The sequence below is a fragment of the Somniosus microcephalus genome, chromosome 1 (genome assembly GCF_052327205.1).
Source record: "Somniosus microcephalus isolate GS21.2 chromosome 1, FLI_Smic_1.0, whole genome shotgun sequence".
Classification (NCBI taxonomy): Eukaryota; Metazoa; Chordata; class Chondrichthyes; order Squaliformes; family Somniosidae; genus Somniosus; species Somniosus microcephalus.
The window spans coordinates 282,006,996-282,028,030 of NC_140987.1; the positions used below are offsets into that span (position 1 = coordinate 282,006,996).

Consider the following 21,035-nt stretch of genomic DNA (forward strand, 5'->3'; position numbering starts at 1 on the left):
TCTTTATTTCACTTTCTACACCTGATTTGACATTGGCCCAGAAATTCGGGTCAGGGGCTTCCCGCGGGTGCAAGCCCCCGACCTGCACTTAGCTTGCGCGCCGGCCGTTGAGCTGTGAGCCCCCGTGGAATTGCAATCCTGGGCCTCCTCCAACTACCGGCGCGCAGTGCTTGCGTATCCCAGGGGCGCAGTTAGTTCGATGCCTGTCAAACTTATAAATACAATAAGCCCAAAATGTCACTAAATCTTCAGATACATTTTTAAAAAATCACATTTTTTGAATAAACTATAAATTACATGAAATAACTATTTTAAACAATAATTTAAATTTTTGAAAAAAAAATTGTATTTCCCAAAGGGGCTAAAAATAAACGTCCTTTCTTGAAAGTATTTAAAAATAATAAACCTGTGGAAAAAATGTTTTAATTTTAATTAATTCTTACCTTGTAAAAAGCAAGCCTTGCAACTGCTTTTTACATGTCTAACTTCTGGAGACTTACCTTCCCGGGAAAACCTGCAAAAAAAACGTAAGTTCGATGCGCATGCGCAGCCTTTCCTGCGCACATGTTTGACCTCTGAACCCCTTCTTTCAGGGGAACGGAAGTGCCGGTTTCCCGTGCATGCAGGAAACCGGCACTTCCATTGGGCTTACGGGTGAGTACCCCGTGCGTACTCGCCTGTGGAGACCTGAATTTCTGGGCCATTGAATTAAATATTCTGACTTGTACTTGGTTCAGACTCTGCGTGCCTCATGAAGGATTCTTCAATCTGATTGGTTAAGGAGACACAGAATTTCTTGTCCTGCTCACACAGATCCCAGATGCCCTGTAGGGGGCACCGCACTGTTTGGATGTTTGTCTGACAGCAACTTGCCATGCAAGATCCCATAGAAAGTCTATGGGCAAGTGCAAGTCTAATGGACGGGTCTGCCCTTTGTTCACTGCAAAATCCGGCCAATTATTAATGATTCTTTTCGTTTTTGTATTTTTAACTATGTTTGTTTTTAAGCATTAGTTGCAGTTAATATGCTACTTCTCAAATTTGTTTAGCTAAAAGGTCCCTCAAGAATAAATAAATGCTAAAAATGGCAAAGCAACAATTGTGTATCGCTATGTGTACAAATGATTGTCACTCCATGGCCTTCAAAACCATGAATTGCCAGGACAGAGAGAACCTGTGATGGGAGGAAATGTAACATCTCAATACTCCTGGCAGGCACAAAATGGAAAATATTGGTGTGCGTGTGTGTGTAACCGGTGACTGAGCTGTCTGTTACATAGAAATATAGAAACATAGAAGATAGGAACAGGAGTAGGCCATTCGGCCCCTCAAGCCTGCCCCGCCATTCAATGAGATCATGGCTGATCATCCAAATTCAGTACCCTGTTCCTGCCTTCTCTCCATATCCCTTGATCCCTTTAGCCTTAAGAAATATATCCAACTCCTTCTTGAATATATTTAATGAATTGACCACTACTGCCGCCTTTGGTAGAGAATTCCACAGGTTCACCACTCTCTGGGTGAAGAAATTCCTCCTCATCTCTGTCCTAAATGGCTTACCCCTTATCCTTAGACTGTGACCCCTGGTTCTGGACTCCCCAACCATCGGGAACATCCTTCCAGCATCTAGTCTGTCTAGTCCTGTTAGAATTTTATAAGTTTCGATGAGATCCCCTCTCATTCTTCTAAACTCCAGCGAGTACAAGCCCAATCGACCCAATCTCTCATACGTCATTCCTGCCATCCCAGGTATCAGCCTGGTGAATCTTCGCTGAACCCCTTCCATGGCAAGAACATCCTTCCTCAGATAAAGCGACCAAAACTGCACACAATACTCGAGATGTGGTCTCACCAAGGCCCTGTACAACTGCAGCAAGACATCCTTATTCCTGTACTCAAAGCCTCTCGCTACGAAGGCCAACATACCATTTGCCTTCTTAACCGCCTGCTGCACCTGCATGCTTACTTTCAGCAACTGGTGCACAAGGACGCTCAGGCCTCGTTGTACTTCCCCTTCTCCCAATCTATTGCCATTCAGATAATACTCTACCTTCCTGTTTTTGCCACCAAAGTGGATAAACTCGCATTTACCCACATTATATTGCATCTGCCATGCTTCTGCCCAATCACCCAACCTGTCCAAATCATACTGGAGTTTCTCGGTATCCTCCTCACAGCACAGACGCCCACCCAGCTTTGTGTCGTCTGCAAACTTGGAGATATTACATCTAGTTCCCTCGTCCAGATCATTAATATATATTGTGAATAGCTGGGGTCCAAGGACCAATCCCTGCGGTACCCCACTAGTCACTGCCTGCCACTCGGAAAAAGAGCCGTTTATTCCAACTCTTTGCTTTCTGTCTGCCAACCAGTTCTCTATCCAAGTCAATACCTTGCCCCCAATCCCATGTGCCTTAATTTTATACGCTAATCTCTTATGTGGGACCTTATCGAAAGCCTTTTGAAAATCCAAATATACCACATCCACTGGTTCTCCCTTATCTATTTTACCAGTTACATCCTCAAAAAATTCCAGTAGATTAGCCAAGCACGATTTACCTTTTGTAAATCCATGTTGACTTTGTCCGATCCGGTCACTTTTTTCCAAGTGCTCTGCTACTACATCCTTTATAATGGACTCTAACATTTTCCCCACTACCGATGTCAGGCTTACCGGTCTGTAATTCCCCCTTTTCTCTCTACCACCCTTTTTGAACAGTGGGGTAACATTAGATTCCACATCATCAGAGCTAATATCCTTCCTTTCAATTGTGTTAATCTCTTTAACCAGCAATGCTACCCCACCTCCTTTTCCTTTTTGCCTATCTTTCCTGAATATTGAATACCCCTGGATGTTGAGTTCCCAGCCTTGGTCACCCTGGAGCCACGTTTCCGTAATCCCAATCATATCACATTAGTTTACTTCTATTTGCACAGCCAATTCATCCACCTTATTACGAATGCTCCTCACATTAAGACACAAAGCCTTCAGGCTTGTTTTTTTAACGCTCTTAGATCTTTTGGAATTATTATTTACTGTGGCCATGTTTGATTTAAACCCTTGATTTCTCTGCCTGCCACTTTTGTTTTTCTCCTTCCTGTCTTTTGCTTTTATCCTTGTTTCCCTTTTCTCTGTCTCCCTGCTCAGGTTCCCAACCCCCTGCCATTTTAGTTTAAACCCTCCCCCAGAGCATTAGCAAACACTCCCCCTAGGACATCGGTCCCGGCCCTGCCCAGGTGCAAACCGTCCGTTTTGTACTGGTCCCACCTCCCCCAGAACCGGTTCCAATGTCCCAGGAATTTGAATCCCTCCCCCTTGCACCATTCCTCTAGCCACGTATTCATCTGAAATATCTTTCTATTTCTACTCTGACTAGCACGTGGCACTGGTAACAATCCTGAGATTACTACCTTTGAGGTCCTATTTTTTAATTTACCTCCTAACTCCCTATAGTCAGCTTTTAGGACCTCATCCCGGTTTTTACCTATATCGTTGGTACCTATATGCACCACGACAACTGGCTGTTCACCCTCCCCTTCCAAAATGTTCTGCAGCCGCTCTGAGACATCCTTGACCCTTGTACCAGGGAGGCAACACACCATCCTGGAGTCTCGTTTGCGGCCGCAGAAACACCTATCTATTCCCCTTACAATAGAATCCCCTATTACTATATCTCTCCCCTTTTTCCTCCCTTCCTCTGCAGCAGAACCACCCCTGGTGCCAGGAAGTTGGCTGCTGCTGCCTTCCCCTGGTAAGCCATCCCCCCCATCAGTATCCAAAGCGGTATATGTTTAAGAGGGGGATGGCCACAGGGGACCCCTGCACTACCTGCCTGCGCCTACTACTTTGCCTGTTGGTCACCCGTTCCCTTTCTGCCTGTGCCACCTTTACCTGCAGTGTGACCAACTGATTAAAAGTGCTATTCAAATGTCTTCAGCATTGCGAATGGTCCAGTATGTATCCAATCGCTGCTCCAGCGCCGCAATGCGGTCTTTCAGTAGCTGCAGCTGGACACACTTCCTGCACACATGGTTGTCAGGGACAGAGGAAGTGTCCCTGAGTTCCCACATAGCGCAGGAGGAGCATACCATGGCACCAGGCTGTCCTGCCATGACTTACCCTTTAATTAATTCAAATTAAATTAAACAAATCAATCCCACCAATTTCACTACAGTTAAATGATGATATATTTAAGGGCCCTGGTTCACAAACAGTCCCCGCTACACCACAGAGAGATTAGAAAGTATAAACCACAGAGTTAAAGTTTAAAAAAGAGAGAAATACTCACCAACCAATCACTTACCTGCTTTCTGGTGACGCCACACTTCGATTACTTTTTACTTCTCTCCCTCTGAGATTGGTAAGCCTACTCGCGCCTCGGGCTCACCTTTTATAGCTCGCCGCCGCCGAGATTCCCGCCGCTGCCGCTCTGAGGCCTACCTGTGCCTCGGGCTCACCTTTTATAGCTCGCTGCTGCCTGTTACTGACAGATGTTGGGAGCCCTGTTTGCTGGATAATTACAGACAAGAATTTTATGGACCTTGAAGTGAGGTTGAAAGGCTGAAGCCTGTCTCTATGGAAACGGGTGCAATTGTTGAGTTACAATACCCACCGTACTCAAATTAGTTTTAATGGAAATGAATAATAGGTGAGCTGAACCTTGAATAATATATTTCTCTCTAAGAGGTTATCAAAAAATAAACCTCAATCTTACTGAACCACTATGTTCCACACAGTGACTGAAATTACCATTCACTCTGTGTCTCGGCCCAAAGCTGCCGATTCTCCTTGTAATTAAGCCCCATTAAAGTGGTTGGTTTCATTTTATGTTTCCTCACTAGTGCTGTAATGTCTCTTGTTACTTTTACCTCATGATGACCAGTTGCTAAACATCCACTGATGTCACAGTAATTCTATGAAGAGTACAATTGTTACAAAAGATTTGCATTTATATAGTGCCTTTCGCGACCTCAGGACACCCCAAAGCATGTTGCAGCCAGTGAAATACTTTTGAAGTGTAGTTACTGTTGTAATGTAGGAAACGCAGCAGCCAGTAAGCTCCCACAAGCAATGTGATAATTACCAGATAATCTTTTTTTAGTGAAGTTGATTGAGGGATAAATATTGACCAGCACACTGGGGATAACTCCCCTGCTCTTCTTTGAAATAGTGCCATGGGATCTTTTACGTCCACCTGAGAGAGCAGATGGCACCTCAGTTTAACGTCTCATCCAAAAGACGGCACCTCTGACAGTGCAGCACTCCCTCAGTATTGCACTGGAGTGTCGGCCTAGATTTTGTGGAGGGATTGGAGAAACTAGGATTGTTCTCCTTGGCGCAAGGAAGGTTAAGGGGAGATTTAATAGAGATGTTCAAAATTATGAGGGGTTTTGATCGAGTAGATAGGGAGAATCTGTTTCGACTGTCAGGAGGGTCGATAACCAGAGGCCACAGATAAAGATAATTGGTAAAAAAGTTCAGGGGGGAAATGAGCAAAAAATCTTAACACATTGCCTGAAAGGGTGTTGGAAGCAGATTCAGTAGTAAATTTCTAAAGGGAATTAGATATTTACTCAAAGGAGAAATTTGCAGGGCTATGAGGAAAGAGTAGGGGAGTGGGACTAATTGGATAGCTCTTTCAAAGAGCCAGTACAGACACAATGGACTCCTTCTGTGCTGTATGATTCTATGAAATTTTTGTGCTCAAGCAGGACTTGAACCCACAACCTTCTGACTCCGTGGCGAGAGTGCTACCAACTGAGTAGCTGAGCCACGGCTGAAACCTGAAACAGTAGCAGGAATACACTTGCACAAAAAAACTGGGCTGGAGGATGCTGCAAAAGCTGTTACAAACAATATCTGTTCCTAAAGTCATGAAATTGAAGGACTTTTAGATGATGTAGGCACCAGCTTTTCCCTCATATTTAGACTAAAATATTATTTTTCTGTATGAACGTCTAGTTTTATTGATTGCTAATGTAATAAAATTTGCTTCATTTTTGCTCAACATTAAAAAAGGCTGGAATTAATTGGCACCCCAACCTGCTTCAGTCCAAAGGTTGTTTTCCTCAATCATTGATTGTGAAGATGAAGATGCTCTGGCAGATTCCTATCGCTATTTCTCTCATCTAATTCTCCCAATGAAGATGGAATACTTTGAATCAATGTCACAGGGGTAGCGATGGCTGCACATAGTCTGATTTTAATGAAATACAGGTGGTAGGTTGTTAGTTTGATAAGTGTCGGGACATTTTATTGAAAAATGTGAATTGTACAGATTCACATTTTAACTAACTCAGAAATTTTATCTGAAGTGGAGAAGCGAAGGAGTAACCGTAGAACTAACGCTACCCCTTTTTCATAATTAAAAATAGGCTCAACAACTCAATGTAGGGATCTGAAAACTGTCGGATACTTCACTGGTATTTTGCAAACGGAGAGGAACAAAGAGACTAATTTAGATCAGCTTAGTTACAATTCAATTTGATAATTATTAATTGCAAGTACTAAAAGCTGATAAACATAGGTTACACTCTGGGATTAGGAAAGGATTGAGATCCTGAATTCTGGTTACAAAGCCTCATTTATACTGGGCAGCGATAAGCAATTCATAGTTTCTTACATTTAGTAAACAGTATCCGTCTAGTATTTGGTCGATAGAGATCTATTTGAAACAGTAGTTGAATTTCTTCTTTTGTGCAGAACGGAAGTACTTTAACATAAAACTCTCCTGTTTACTAAAGATTCATAATGGGTGACGACAAAATAATGGAATTCAAATACAGATTTTTAGATCCTGAAGAACGAGAGAAGCGAGCACATTTTCAATTTTATTTAATTTCCAATCACTAGAAACAAAGGAATAAGTGGGGAAAATAACCTTCTAAAGTAACTTAGTAGTTTTTAATTATTTTCTTAAGCTTTTATTCATAATGCGGAAGATACATAACTCAACCCAAAATATTTATATATGGACGGTTGAAAAATCAACACAGCTAAAATTACTTACTGTTACAAATAATTATAAACTATTGGCATTAAAGGATCAGCTTCAAATGAAGGTACCAGGAATCGTCTATGGTGTGATGGAAAGTACACTGGCCTTTGGCTGCGCCGCTTCTGATTGGCGTGTGCTCGCTGTGTCATTTTGGAGTAAGTTAGCAATGGCGAGATTGGTGTGCAAAACGACAAAATTTACAGCATCCGTCCTCAGTCTCGCTGCTAATAATATATGGGATTTTTACCAGTTGTTAACAGCCTCTGGGTTCAAACCGTGTATTCAGAGAGTTGAAAAAACAGACTGTTCACAACCTTGGTGTCATATTTGACCCTGAAAAATGAGCGTCAGACCACATATCCACGCCATAACTAAGACCGCCTATTTCCACCTCCGTAACATTGCCCGACTTCGTCCCTGCCTCATCCATGCCTTTGCTATCTCTAGATTTGACTATTCCAACGCACTCCTGGCTGACCTCCCATGTTTTACTGTATGTAATCTTGAGGTCATCCAAAACTCTGCCCGTGTCCGAACTTGCACCTTTCACCCATCACCCCTGTGCTTGCAGACCTACATCGGCTCCCAATTAAGCAACACCTCAATTTTAAAATTCTCATCTTTGTTTTCAAATTGCTCCATGGCCTTACCCCTCCCTATCTCCGTAACCTCCTCCAGCTCCACAACCCACCCCCCCCTCCCCCCGAGATAGCTGCACTCCTCTAATTCTGGCCTCTTGAGCATCCCTGATTTTAATCACAACCATTGGTGGCCGTGCCTTCAGCTGCCTAGGCCCTAAGCTCTGGAATCCCCTCCTTAAACCTCACCGCCTCGCTACCTCTCTTTCCTCCTTTAAGACACTCCTTAAAACCTACCTCTTTGACCAAGCTTTTGGTCACCTACACTAATTTTTCCTTTTGTGGCTCGGTGTCAAATTTTGTTTTATAATACTGCTGTGAAGTGCCTTGGGACGTTTTACTACATTAAAGGTGCTTTTTAAATACAAGTTGTTTTGTGACAAAATAATCTGAGGTTCAAGGTATGGATTTGATTTCCAATGATTTGCTCAAACATTGTAGTTACTGGGAGTTGGTATTGAAAGAGTAATGTAGTGTAATACATCTGCATTATGGTTAAGAGTTGCTATCTTTTAGCATTCCTTGCCTGGCATCTGAAACAATGTGTTTTCTCTACTTTTTATCTTGTAGCTTGGGCTATGGTTGAAGGTGCATCGAACATTCATCCACGGAAATCCTACAATGAGAAGACACCTACAGTAATTGTCTCCAGATCCCACGCAGGAGCAGTGAAGTCTTACAGCAAAGGGGCTTTTGGAAATGACACTACCATTATCCATGCAGGGGGGGCAGGTGGGTTATCCCATTTAGTAAGTCTAGATTGATTGATTCTTTTCCCTCCCACCCATTACCATGGATCAATTCATTAATATTGATCACGATGTTAATATCACTCGTGTTGATGAATACAAAAATTGACTTTTTTAAAAACTAAAAACTTACTCTAGGCGGAAAACAAAACATTTCGCCATATTGCATTATAGTTGGGGCTGGATTTTCCAAAATCCACCCAGGTAGGGTTTGGGCAGGACATCTACCCCTGAGACCCCAGGCCAGTTTTACCTCCGGGCCCCTGGCGGGATCTCTGCCTTTCAAAAGAAGCCTGCTGCAGAGGAGGAGCAAGGTGAGGCCGTGCTGCAGCGGGACAACCACTACAGCAGCAGAAGAGGAGGGTCAGAAAAACCCCAATGACTGCAGTACCGCTTTGATTGAAGTCTTCAGACTGGACAGATGCCTTCAGCAGGTAAGTGTCGGGGCCAAAATGGAAGCAGAGAAAAACATTACTAGGCTGTCTCCCTCCATCCAACTACTTCAGGAGCTTGACACCACCATCCCAGGGACTGCTGCCATCCTTCTGGTGGTTTCTCGGGTAGACTGTGATAGCAGCGGGTAAGTAGGGAAATTGGGCAGCTTGCCAGGCCCAGCTGGTGGTCCTCCTGGCTAGGACGAGGGATGCATCAGTGGACCTTGACACCCAATTTTCCGCCACTATCCTTTCCATTTTGGGGTGGGATCGTGGAGGAAAATCTAGCCCTTCATATTTCCATGATCGCATGGCTTAGAAACCCTGTCAATACAAGCATTGAAACCTGATGCTGTCTTTGTGAACTGCTGAACAGTGATGTAACCGTGTATAATGGGTACACATATATTATTTATTAGTAGTGCAATTATAATCAAATCTTGCTACAGCTAGCTGCATATCTGCCCCTTTTGTCAAAGAATGGAGTAAGTACCTTTTTTCTGTTATTTCCAACTTGCAAACAAAATAGTGAGAAGGTGCAGTTTAGGAACGTGCAATTTCATTCGTGAAATTGGGGTGTGGGGGGAAGCCATCATGACACATCTGTAACAATAATCCTTTAACACTGCCCAAGCGGCTGATTATCTACTGAATTGGTACAAATGATGAACATTTTGGCAATCCAGCTGTGGAGTTCAGTCTTGATACAAAGTGGCTGAATGGTAAATTTTATGCAGGAATGTTCTTTTAAACAGCAGGGTCTTTTTTTGGGGTGGTGGGGCAGCATCCACACAAGTTATGGATATATCACAGATATTTAATGAGAACTTCAGGCGCATCTGGTAGGCGGTGCGGAGAAAGATGCTTAACTTAACGCAGAAAATTAAGGCAAGAGTATTATTGTAAAGTAGCAGCACAAGATTTGTATTGAGATAAAGGAAAGTTGCAGTTGTTAAGGATATCTATGCAAAAAATGTACTCCCACAGAGAAATGTTTGCACAAATGTAGCAGGTAAGGTAATACAAATTAAAATCGGAGGGTAATGCGAATGATGTTTCATGACTTTTGAAGGTAGTGAAACTGTACTGCAGGAAGAATTTCCATTGGTCATCTTGCAATGTGTTGATCAATGGAAGAACATGGTAGAGTGCAGTGAAGACAAGTGTCTGCCCAATCTGCCGTGTTCTTATGCTTGAAGCCACCAGTGATACTCCATCAGTGAGAGGAGCACATAGCAGTCATGAAAATCGACAACCAATGGAAGTTAATGGCACACGAGAAATGCAGAGATGAACCTATCAAACACATATACCACATGCACAAAACAGCATTTCTTCACTCATCTTATATCTGGCAGTCTTGTTCTATGTGCACAAATTAAAAAGTCAGTTGTCTACAAGTAAAGAACCGACAGTTCTCTGCAACAAGCGTCCAAATAAAACAAACAATTCCATGATTCTAACTGTTCAATCACCTGCCCGTTTATCACCTGAAAAATGGGCGGAGAATCAGGGTGAATGGGACCCTCGGCCACCCCAATGCAGTTTTCAGGCGGGCCTCTATATGGCACAGAGCATGCCTGCCTGCTTCAGGGAAGAGGTTGTTTAAATATGCATATTGGAATCCCATGCCACTGCAGGACCCTGATTATAATTTTGAAGTAAGCTCCACCCAGTTGTGCCAGGCAGTTACCAGCCTAATCAGTAATCCTTAAAGGGACCAATTATGGCCACTCCACAAAAAGGCCCAAACCTCTTTCTTTTATTTTTGTGCTCTGGGAGGAGCAGCAGTGTTTCTTCTGGCTCTGCAAAAGTGCCCACAGCCTGCCTGAGGCCTGTGCTTGAACCCCTCCTCCTTTTCCCCCCCCCCCCCACTCCCTTCCCTTCCCCGCCTCCTCACCCCCTGCAAGTCCAACCTGCCAGCCAGCTCGGTGTAGGAGCCGAACACTTTCCCACCCACCCACAACCAATGAGCTTCAGCGAAGTACCCGTTTGGCGCCCACAGCTTGCCAGCTGCATTCAAATGAGGCCCGAGTGTGAAACTGGTTCAGACCCCCCAACATCCAATTGCAGAGCTTGCTGAATGATCTGGACCACAAACTCATTACACACCATTCTGTCCGCCTGCACTAGCTGGTCTGCTCTGTGCACCATTACCCTGCTCCTCCATGGCTTGTAGCTATTTATCAAGCAAGTGAAGTTTCTCATTTTGTGCACTTTCTCTGTGGGATAGTGTAAAACCCATCCTGACCAATCCAAGCATCTAAAGTGTTACTTTAGCAGCCCCAGTGGTTGCTCAGTGAGGATTTTGGTTCACCCAAGTGCCTCATTATAACTATTGGGGTATAAAATTGTGCTGAGGGATCATTGGCTGTGGTTGCGCAGTAGCCCATTTCTCTCGGGACACAGCCATGTACCTTTGCTTTTCCTTCAAAAAGCTGTTGCATGCTTGATTGCCTCAGAGTTAAAGCTTCATGTTTACATCCCAGGAACCACCGTTTAAAGTGCTGTATTTCCATGGTTCGTGCCTGCTGCTGTGCCCTTTGTGATCCCAGACTGCTCCTCCTCCTGCTTTTAGACTCTGACCTACCTGCCAATAATGGCTGCACCTATGGTCTGGGCCAGAAACCTCCTGCACTACTTGCTTCTGTCTGACACAGAGTTAACTGATACCTTTTTTGATTATCTCCCACCGTGTGTTATTCTGCTCAGGTTTTTATGATTGGCTTTTAACAAGCAGCACTCAGCAAGGGTGAATATTCCTTTAGTGCTGTCTATTAACTGATCACACTGACGATGGTTGGCTGCTTCTTTGCTAAAATTTGAAAAGAGTAAAGTATGGCCCGCTGTGCACTATGGAAACTATTCTGTTGTGCATTATGACGTTAGACTGCAGCAAAGATATTAGAAACGTAAGCTACTGTTTTTATTAATCATAAATACCATGGCAGCAGCTAATTAGGAGATAACACAAATGCAACTGCAAGTAATTTAAAATATTTAATCCATTCCCCTCAGCGTTGTTTCTTCATCAAAGGAAAGTCTAGCAGATTTTTCTTTCCCAGACCTCCACCAGAGATGTTTTGTACCTGACTGTTGAGAACTCTGCAATATCAGGCGGATTCACAGTCCAGTTTGGTGCGCTCCCTATGGGGAAGTGCTTCATTTTGTCTGTTTGGTATGTTCCATGTGGGATTGAGCACTCCTGTGTATAATTAAAAGCCCCACCTGTGCCGTACCAGCCTGCAGCACAGATACACCATTCACCTCTGTCATTTGTATTTGAAGCATCATGTGTTGTTGTTTGTTCTAATTAGCACCGTGGCTGCAGTGTGTACCATCTACAAGATGCACCGCAGCAATATGCCAACGTTTCTTCAGCAGCACCTCCCAAGCCCACGACCTCTACCACCTAAAAAGACGAGGGCAGCAGACGCATGGGAACACCACCACCTCCAATTTCCCCTCCAAGTCACACACCATTCTGACTTGGGAAATATATCACCGATCCTTCATTGTTGCTGGGTCAAAATCCTGGAACTCCCTACTTAACCGCAGTGCGGGAGTACCTTCACCACACGGACTGCAGCAGTTTAAGGCGGCGGCTCACCACCACCTTCTCAAAGGCAATTAGGGATGGGCAATAAATGCTGGACTTGCCAGCGACGCCCACATCCTGTGAATAGATTTTTTTTTTAATTATCAGGAATTTGCAGTGGAATATATTCAAATGGAAATAACTGCCATTGTAGTTATTAGTTACCCACCCATGCGCAGCTGAGCAATTTGCTTCCAGTCCCCATTTTAACCTGCAGCGGGTTCGTTGTGGGGTGGGCGTGATTTGTCAGTGTGAGGTCTGGGCCATTTTAATTCCAGGCCCTCGTTTCAATACTGTAGATCTGTTTCCCGCCCAAAGCTGACTAGAATGACGTCAAGGCTGGCGGGCAGGCGAGAGCGGGTTTTGGGGTGGGAACTAGGCGCTGCCAGAGATCCAAGAGATCCCCAGTACAAAGTAAGTGCTGGGAGACGGTTGCAGAGCCACTGCCAGTCAGGGGCGAGAGAGGTCCACTCGTGCTCCTCCAGGCCACCAAGGAATCCTTCCAACAGTGAATAAATTTCACTTCCCTCTGCCTCTTCTGGCTATGCTGCTACCTCACGTCATGTTTCACTGGTGCTTTTGGATTCCGATGCTCCCTAATTCTAATCTGATATTTGCTTACTGTATTACCATTAAGTCAACAATGTATTTTTTGGCATCACGTGATAAAGGCTTAAATTATTTGTAAGCTAAGCAGACTTTTTTATTCTTGGGATGAAATTCCATTGGGAATCTTATTTTGACTATGTATATTTTTTGCTTCAATACATAACAGGGTACAAAGTTCTTTCCCTCTTGGATACTGGAGAAGACAAACAACCTGACCGTGCAGATTTGTATATCCACGTGACCTTCATTAAGAAATGGGACATTTGTGCTGGTGATGCCATACTGAAGGCTTTGGGAGGTCAGATGACAACAATTAAAGGAGATGCCATCGATTACAGTGACTCTCCCTCCAGTAATGGTGGACTTGTAGCAACTATTGGGATGGATCACCATGCTGTGCTTAAGCGATTACCTAATCTTAAAAATCTTGCTCCAAAAATGTAGACTTTAAAGTAACTGAGGAAAACCGCGTCCTTCCAGTTGTATTCGTTGTGGCAAACCTTTAAAGATTTATGAGCAGAGTCTGCACAATATTTCACAAATAATGTGAATGATTTCTTCCCTATTGACTAGGAGAAAAATCCACCCAGAGGTCTCATAAAGTAGTTTCTATTGTTCAAATGATTGTAAAAATTAACAGCACTTCTGCGATTGCCCAAAAAACATTATTGTAAAAAATGGACTCTCGTAGCATCATGTTCAATTGACTGACTCACACCCCATTGGGCCCTTTTTTTACATATGGAATTACTACTTAAGTGTGGAATTTCTGTTACCATTACATTTTAATCTTGAAAGTTCTGTATAGTGGGATAAACTATTTACTGGTATTGCCCCTAATAGGAAAAGTTTCAGTGGCCATTTTGTTTAATGTATTGGTGCAAGAATTCTCTGCGGCAGAATAATGCTCCATGTTAGGAGCTTCTGATCTCTCCTGGGTCTTCTGGGCAGGTGACACGCAGAGACTTGATTGGCGGACATGTGGTCAAGGCTGTGTCACATCACACATGCCTTAGTTTGTGGTCAAAGAGCAGCGCAAGTCACCTGTTGTCCTCTTGGCTGGGGACTGATGTGTCGTGTGCAAAGACCTGTGGAGAAGGGTGTCTGAACACCAAAGAAGAGTGGAAGAAGTATTTCACTCCCAACGTGACAGTTTCTGGTGCAGTGAGTTATAGTTGGAATTTAATTTGCTGCTTTCCACAAAACCATTGATCATCTCAAATGAAATTCAATATCGGCCCTTCCTGCTGTATGGGAAATGCATTGAACTCTTCTGAAGTACAATTTCATGTCCTTGACTGTAGATATTGCATTTTATTGTCTTTGCATAAAATGCAAAATATAATTTTCCTATAGGTTTCTGTTTTCTGAAATTGTGGATTTTTTTAACATCTGGGTTAGGACTGCAGTTACTAACAATGTGCGGTGAATGGGGCTTACTTTCAGCTATAGCTGATTGGTTTCATTTCTATTTGTCAGCCTGATCTTGATGACCTCAAAAGTGCTGATGGGAATAGCAGATGAAACTGATCATTTGTGAGTGGTCCTGTAAACTAAATTAAGATTTTTTAAATCACCTTTAGTATCTAAAAAAAAAAAGCTTTCCAAAATCAAAGTGCACTTTTGATTTGGGTTTTTCATTCTCTGTCTTGAAGGTGATGGATGAGTTTGTTTGTACATATTTTAAAATATTGTATAATGATTTGGTTTGTTAGTGATGAACCAAAATAGGACAATTAAGAGGGATAGTTTCAATACTCTTTGGAGGATTACAGTATCGTGATCACAAAGGAACTTGCTGTATGCTCAGTATGTTCTGCACAACATACCAGTACTTTCAGTGTAGTTGGTATGTGTAACGTTATGGCTGATTCCATGATGCGGCACTTCCAGAGAGCACATCTTAGAAAATCACCGGTACCTTGCCAGCGATTTTCTATTCATTAAAATGAATTGGCGGAAAATCATGAGCTGGGTACCCGCTATTTTTCAAGAGGCACTCCCTGTGAACACCGCTGGATTAGCACAGTTGTCAAAATCACCACAATTATGGTAATCACTGGAGAATTGGGTTAACATGTGTTCACGCCGAAAGTCCCAAAAATACCTGTGTTGTTATTTGACCTTGGTTCAGTCGTTTTTCCTTTTTTGTTATTGGCTGATCCCATTCCTTCAATTCCGTGCTGAGGCTGATGACTTAGCCAAGAGTATAGCAACATAAAGCTCATTTGAACCTGGGTCTCCCAGTCCCATGCACCGCGTACAACAAATCCTCCTCCCTCTGTTTTATAATAAACCAGGTGGTGTCTATCACTGGTGAATAATCAACTTTAGGAGAATCACATGATTGAACTAGATTCATGGTTTTTGAATTTTTCAATTTTTTTCAAGCATTATAGAAGCAACTTCAGCTTGTTTATTTAAGGTAATTGCACTAATAGGTTGAATTTTTTTTTTAAGAGGTTGGGTTATTTGTTAAATCTGTAAAAATAGAAAATAAATGACTGAAATGATTTGGTGTGGTCCTTGATTTTCATGTGTATGCTAACACAAAGGAAATATGAGCTGACTGTGGCACTTGTAATACTGAAGATGATCATGTATTCTCTTCTATAATGAAAACAGAAAATGCTGGCAGCAATGTTCCCGCTACCCCGCAGTCATCTGCAAGGTCCTGCCCATCCGCTCACCGGCTTTTACATTGTAGATAAAAGAAATACTTACATTTATACAGTGCCTTTCACGACCACCGGACGTCTCGAAGCGCTTTACAGCCAATGAAGTACTTTTGGAGTGTAGTCACTGTTGTAGTGTGGGAAATGCGGCAGCCAATTTGCGCACAGCAAGCTCTCACAGACAACAATGTGATAATGACCAGATAATCTGTTTTTGTTATGTTAATTGAGGGATAAATATTGGCCAGGACACCGAGGATAACTCCCCTGCTCTTCTTCGAAATAGTGTCATGGGATCATTTACGTCCACCTGAGAGATACTGCGCATTTGCAAAAATTTGAATAGGCCGCGCATTGGAGGAGGCATCTGTGGAGAGAAAAACGGAGTTTAATGTTTCAGGTCGATGACCTTTTGTCAGAACTGATGTATTCTCGTATGGATAGTGCATGTGCAGAAGCAAAGAAAGTCAGATATTTAAAGAAAGGAGTGCCAATTTTTTACTGTCAATATTTAGGTAGGTATTTAGAAATGTACGCATCAGATGGCTGGAGGAGTGAATGCTGTTTGAGAAACCGAAGTTTAGTATGGATTTACAGGGTCAAACCTAAACTCATTCGCCAGTGCTGAGCAGCAGCCATTGGAGTGGGAGAGGAAAGTTGTTACAAATTAACAGGATTCAGTGCCAGAAGAAAAATTAGAATAATGTAGCTTAAATGGATAAATGCATGTCCTGTTGTACTGACCCATAAACGACACAAACATCCTTTATTTCCCCCTCCCCCTGCCTTGGCAATCACTCTTACTGGCAGTCAGTTAATCTCAGTATCACCTAAGTGTAGGTTCAGTGATGGCACTCTCACCTCTCAATCAGAAGGATGATTACTGATAGTTTCAAGCTCCTCTCTAGGACTTGAGCACTGTTACAAGTTGGTAGATCTTGCTTTAAATATTCTCTCGGGTACAGTCGTGCTGATTCCTGCATGTGGTCTGAGCATCTTGCATTTAAGGTTGTGCCCATATTGCCTAAGATTTGCTTGGTGGTCGCATAATCCATGGGTATAACAGTAGTACCCTCTCATCATCTGAACTAGATATTTGTGTCTTTGTACGTGCCCCTCCAATCTTTTTGAGGGCAGATTGAAATATTACCCAGTGAGCAGACAAGGCCAGAAACGAATTGTTAAGTTGCTTTATTTCACAGCAAGTGAACATACAGAGCAACAGTTATGATTGAGTCCAATCAGTACAACTTGTCTTTGTGTAACAATACAAAAATGTTGAACACGCCACACTTTCCCATGTCACCTTGCCTGACTTAAGCAAAATACCTCCAAAGTACCCTCCTGACTTTTCCTAACAATGGTTAGAGCTTGCCCTCGCTGCTTTCTGTTTAAAAAAAACGTCACTGACTTCCTGTGTCTGTTTCTGTTTTTATTATGCTGTGTTTACAGTGAGAAGGAAAGACCGGTCCGATAATCCCTGCCAAGTGTCCTGCACTAGGTATTTCCCAACACAGAGTTTGAGTTGTTTGCCCAAAATTGAGTCGGGCTAATGATTTGCTTACCATGTATAGTCTTTAGGAAAGCAACATCAGAACTTATTGGCATTTTAACTACCTTTTGCCTCAGTGCCTTTTTTTTAGAAAAAACTTGCACGAATACACTTTACTTTAAAAACCCAACATTTAAATGTCACTTTTTTACCCCAAAATCTTTTGGTGTAAAAAAAATCCTGAAATGTGACAATAGCATAATCTAGGTTGACACTTCAATGTAGTACAGAAGGAGTGAGGCACTGTCTGAGCTGCTATCTTTCAGATGAATGTTAAATCTCCCCTTCTGCCTGTTTGGGTGGGCGTAAACAATCCTGTTACTTTTCAAAGAAGAGCAGAAAGTTCATCTGTCATCGTGGCCAACATTCCTTCCTCAGCCAACGCTACCAACCCTTGTCATTTATTTCATTGCTGTTTGTGGGACCTTGTGTGCAAATTAGCTGTCATGTTTGCCTGCAAAACAACAGTCACTACACTGCAAAAGTAATTCATTGGTTCTATGATGTTCCAAAGCATTTCCCCAGAGGACATGGCTGACTCTTGAAGGTGGGAAAATTCAAAGCTAATCTGCAGAAATAATATTTGTCAGCAAGTGGTCAAAATGTGGAACAGACTCCCTAGGGAGACGATGGAAGCAGTTAATATTGATTCATTCAAATGAATACCAGATCGATTTCTTTCAGAAAATAACATTTCAAGATCGAGTATATGAGTAATTTGAGACCTAGCATGTAAGTGTAACATGCTTGGGAGGAAAAGTGTGACTTTGGACCTATGGGGACCTTTCACCACTAAGGCTTTTCTTGTGCCATTTGTAGACTAATTGATAGAGATTGATTGCTATGATTAGTCAATAACTTTATTATCATTGTACTGTGTGACCACCAGAATTGTAGAAGGTACTAGATGGACCTTGGTCTTTTTTTGTCTAGCAATTCCTATGCTCTTATCGTGAGGAAAAAAGGCGTTATATAAATAAAACTTCTTCCTTCCCTCTTTCCATCTTTCACTCCTTCCCTGCCTCCCTCACTGAGGCTGTAATAAGGATGCTACAATTGGCCCCAAGTGTCCCCAGGCTAGGGAGAACAAAAATTAGCCAACTCAATATTCAGTGACTCCCTGGTGCATATTTGGTGAAGACAAAATTGGGCTGGACGGTGATGACCCCCCATCGCTGCCCCCCCCCCCCACCCCACCCCCCAAGTGGCATTTAAACATGTGAGAGCCACATTCAAATGGCACAGTGACATTCATAGCATAGGTCACTCGTGAAGAATGGCCACTTGGGTGAGGTCCAGTATCAGGGCTGTTGGTACTCTTCAAGCTGTATCCCAGAAAGAGTTGACTGCCTTTGTAGCAGGGGGGAGGAATGTAGTGTGTAGGATGGTATTACAGTCTGGATGAAGTTACTTCTTTAATCTACAGAAAGTTGCACAGCAAGTTATGCAATAAAAAAGCATTTGAAAATTAATTGTACAGAAATGTATTTGGTTTATTGAGCATCATTCGGCTATTACAAGTCACTTCTTGTGATGCACTTCTTTGTTTGTTCTTGTGAAAGCACCACTGTAGCTGACAAGAGGTCCAACTTTGAGATTAAGCCCTAATAAACATTACTCTTCCAGTTCTCAAAGGCTTGTAGTGATGAAACTTGACTAACACTGAGCCTTCAACCAGTTTAAATGCAGACTGAGGTGCAGAAGTCCTCTGGTGTACTGTACCACAGGGTGGTGGGATGTAGATTTGCACCCATAATTCCTTACGTGTCCCGCACTCTCTTTTCGACACACCCTACAGAGGAGGTGATGAGCTGGATTTAAATGGATCCCCATAGTAGGGAGGGAAAGAAACCAAGTCAGCTACATCAGGCTCCTCTTGTGCACCTCCTGAGAATCCTTTAGAGGGCAGAATTGCCGAATGCCTAGGAGCAGACTGGGAATAATACACTTGGTCTGGGAATAAGCTATAATATAGAGAAATCTAGTTAGGGAAGAAAATAAATAACTAAGTGCAAAATATATAAATCAATTAGGATGATACTGTATAGTTTTAGAGGCACACTCGCTTTTAAAAACTTACAATATATAAAGCAAGTTTAATATGAAAACGTGCTGTGCTTTTAACATAACTCAGCTTTTTAAATTGCTTCTTGATCAATAGAACAGTTTATTTATAGCTAAAATGAAGATAGCCATCAATGTCATGTGAATTTTGAGGAATGGTTGGTATTTTCAAAGTGATAGGCCCCAGTAATGGGTAAGTTAAAAGATATGCTTGATGTCAGTGTGTTTTAAGTGTGTTTATGCAGATGATGAACACAAGGAAAATTTACGCAATACAAAACTAAATATACTGGTAATGGACTGAATCTCTTGCTTTTGCAGTTGCTATTGTCCTTCGCTATTTGTTTTATTTCTAAGCTTGTGTATCTTCATCTAATATTGTATATTATATTCTTGATTGGAAGTTCAGGCAGAGCTGAAATTGCTAAAATATTTCAACATGTATAGACTGAAAATGCCTTTTATAATAATGTGAAAATCTATGTGAAACTGCATGTTTTATTGCTCACATACTGCAGGTGATTTGATGCTTTTGTTTTCAGGATCATGATGTCACACCATGCTGAGTAAACAAGTGTGTAATTCTCTGCTCGGCTAATTGTAAATTCATATGAACTGTCCGGGAGCAGATTTTCAATCTCAATACTGCCTGATTCTACAGAAATCACTCCAAACTGGTTCTTCTCAGTGCAACAGTGAGGCTCCAGGAGTTTGTATTTGAGTTCGTATAGTTCGCGATGAGCTTCGTCCCCAAGGTCCAACCACTTCAACTCTACTGAATTGTGATAAGCAGTTGATTCTTTTCGATCAAACAATATAGGCATCTTGGTTCTCAGAACCACTGTGAGTTGAGGTATATTGTTCGACTTTGCATTACTCATTAAATAATGCTTCACATAAAGTTTGCCAGGCACAAGAACTGATATGAAATTTTTCAATGTATTGAAGAGCTGTTCAAGTCTAGAACAGGTAGTGTTCCAATGTAAGAGAAACAGCATCACATCTGATATCTTAGCAATGACCTTCAACTCTTCGCGCCCATATTTCAGCTCACTGAGATATTCCCTTAGCAGCAGAAGCTGAATTTTGACCTGAGTAGTTCCTATTTTTTTCATCCGCAGAAATTTGCATGGATCAATCAGTTGGTCGAGTACATTGGGCTGAAATAAGTTTTGGTCTCCTAATGCCAAGTGTTTTGGTAATACATCTATGTAATAAGAGCATTTTTTCAAAAGTTCCAGTCTCGTTTCATAGTGCTTCAAGATGTCTGTGTTTAAATTGTTTCCAAGAAACTGCAGAACTACATTTTTTCTGTCTACGTATTTCCTCCAGGCATCACCAAGGATCCCACATTCATTCACTCGTACAGTCTCTTTCTTCGGTGTGGATTGATTGCTGTGCAAAGCCATCATCCTTTTCTTCTACATTACTGAATAGTGAGGCAAAATATCAACAACGTAAGTACCCAAAACATAACAAACAGGATCATGTTTTTTTAAATAAAATATCAGTTCTAATTAGTATTGATTGTCTTCATTATCCCAGTCAGCAATGGTGATTTGTCATCAACATATGTGTCTGTATGTTGGCCTATACCTCCCAGTTTCACTCTCCTCCCACAAAGATTAGTACATCTACATCATTCTTCCACCTACAATCCTCAGTTACAGTGGCTAACAGTTTCTTAAATGACTCCAGAGTTTTTGCCTCCACTACCC

At 42.3% G+C, this 21,035-nt stretch overlaps 2 protein-coding genes across 2 annotated transcripts in view; one reads left to right on the forward strand and one right to left on the reverse strand.

Annotated features, from left to right (window-relative positions):
- Positions 1-15,539, forward strand: part of LOC147124813 (Golgi-resident adenosine 3',5'-bisphosphate 3'-phosphatase-like) — a 29,983-nt gene extending 14,444 nt beyond the window's left edge. The window contains exons 4-5 of the mRNA XM_085993485.1: positions 8,207-8,368; positions 13,193-15,539. Of these exons, the coding sequence (XP_085849611.1) occupies positions 8,207-8,368; positions 13,193-13,470 (440 nt within the window). The 3' untranslated portion in view covers positions 13,471-15,539. The remainder of the gene's footprint in view (positions 1-8,206; positions 8,369-13,192) is intronic.
- Positions 15,540-18,532: 2,993 nt separating this feature from the next.
- LOC147124814 (fibronectin type III domain-containing protein 11-like) lies at positions 18,533-20,742 on the reverse strand. The gene has a single exon (XM_086004036.1). It carries the CDS (start codon positions 20,727-20,729, stop codon positions 19,797-19,799), a length of 933 nt encoding a protein of 310 aa, XP_085860162.1. The 5' UTR covers positions 20,730-20,742; the 3' UTR covers positions 18,533-19,796.
- Positions 20,743-21,035: the final 293 nt, after the last annotated feature.

Bases quoted from the DNA above. Each gene is read 5' to 3' on its own strand.
- LOC147124814 (XM_086004036.1), bottom strand. From the start codon at position 20,729: ATGATGGCTTTGCACAGCAATCAATCCACACCGAAGAAAGAGACTGTA.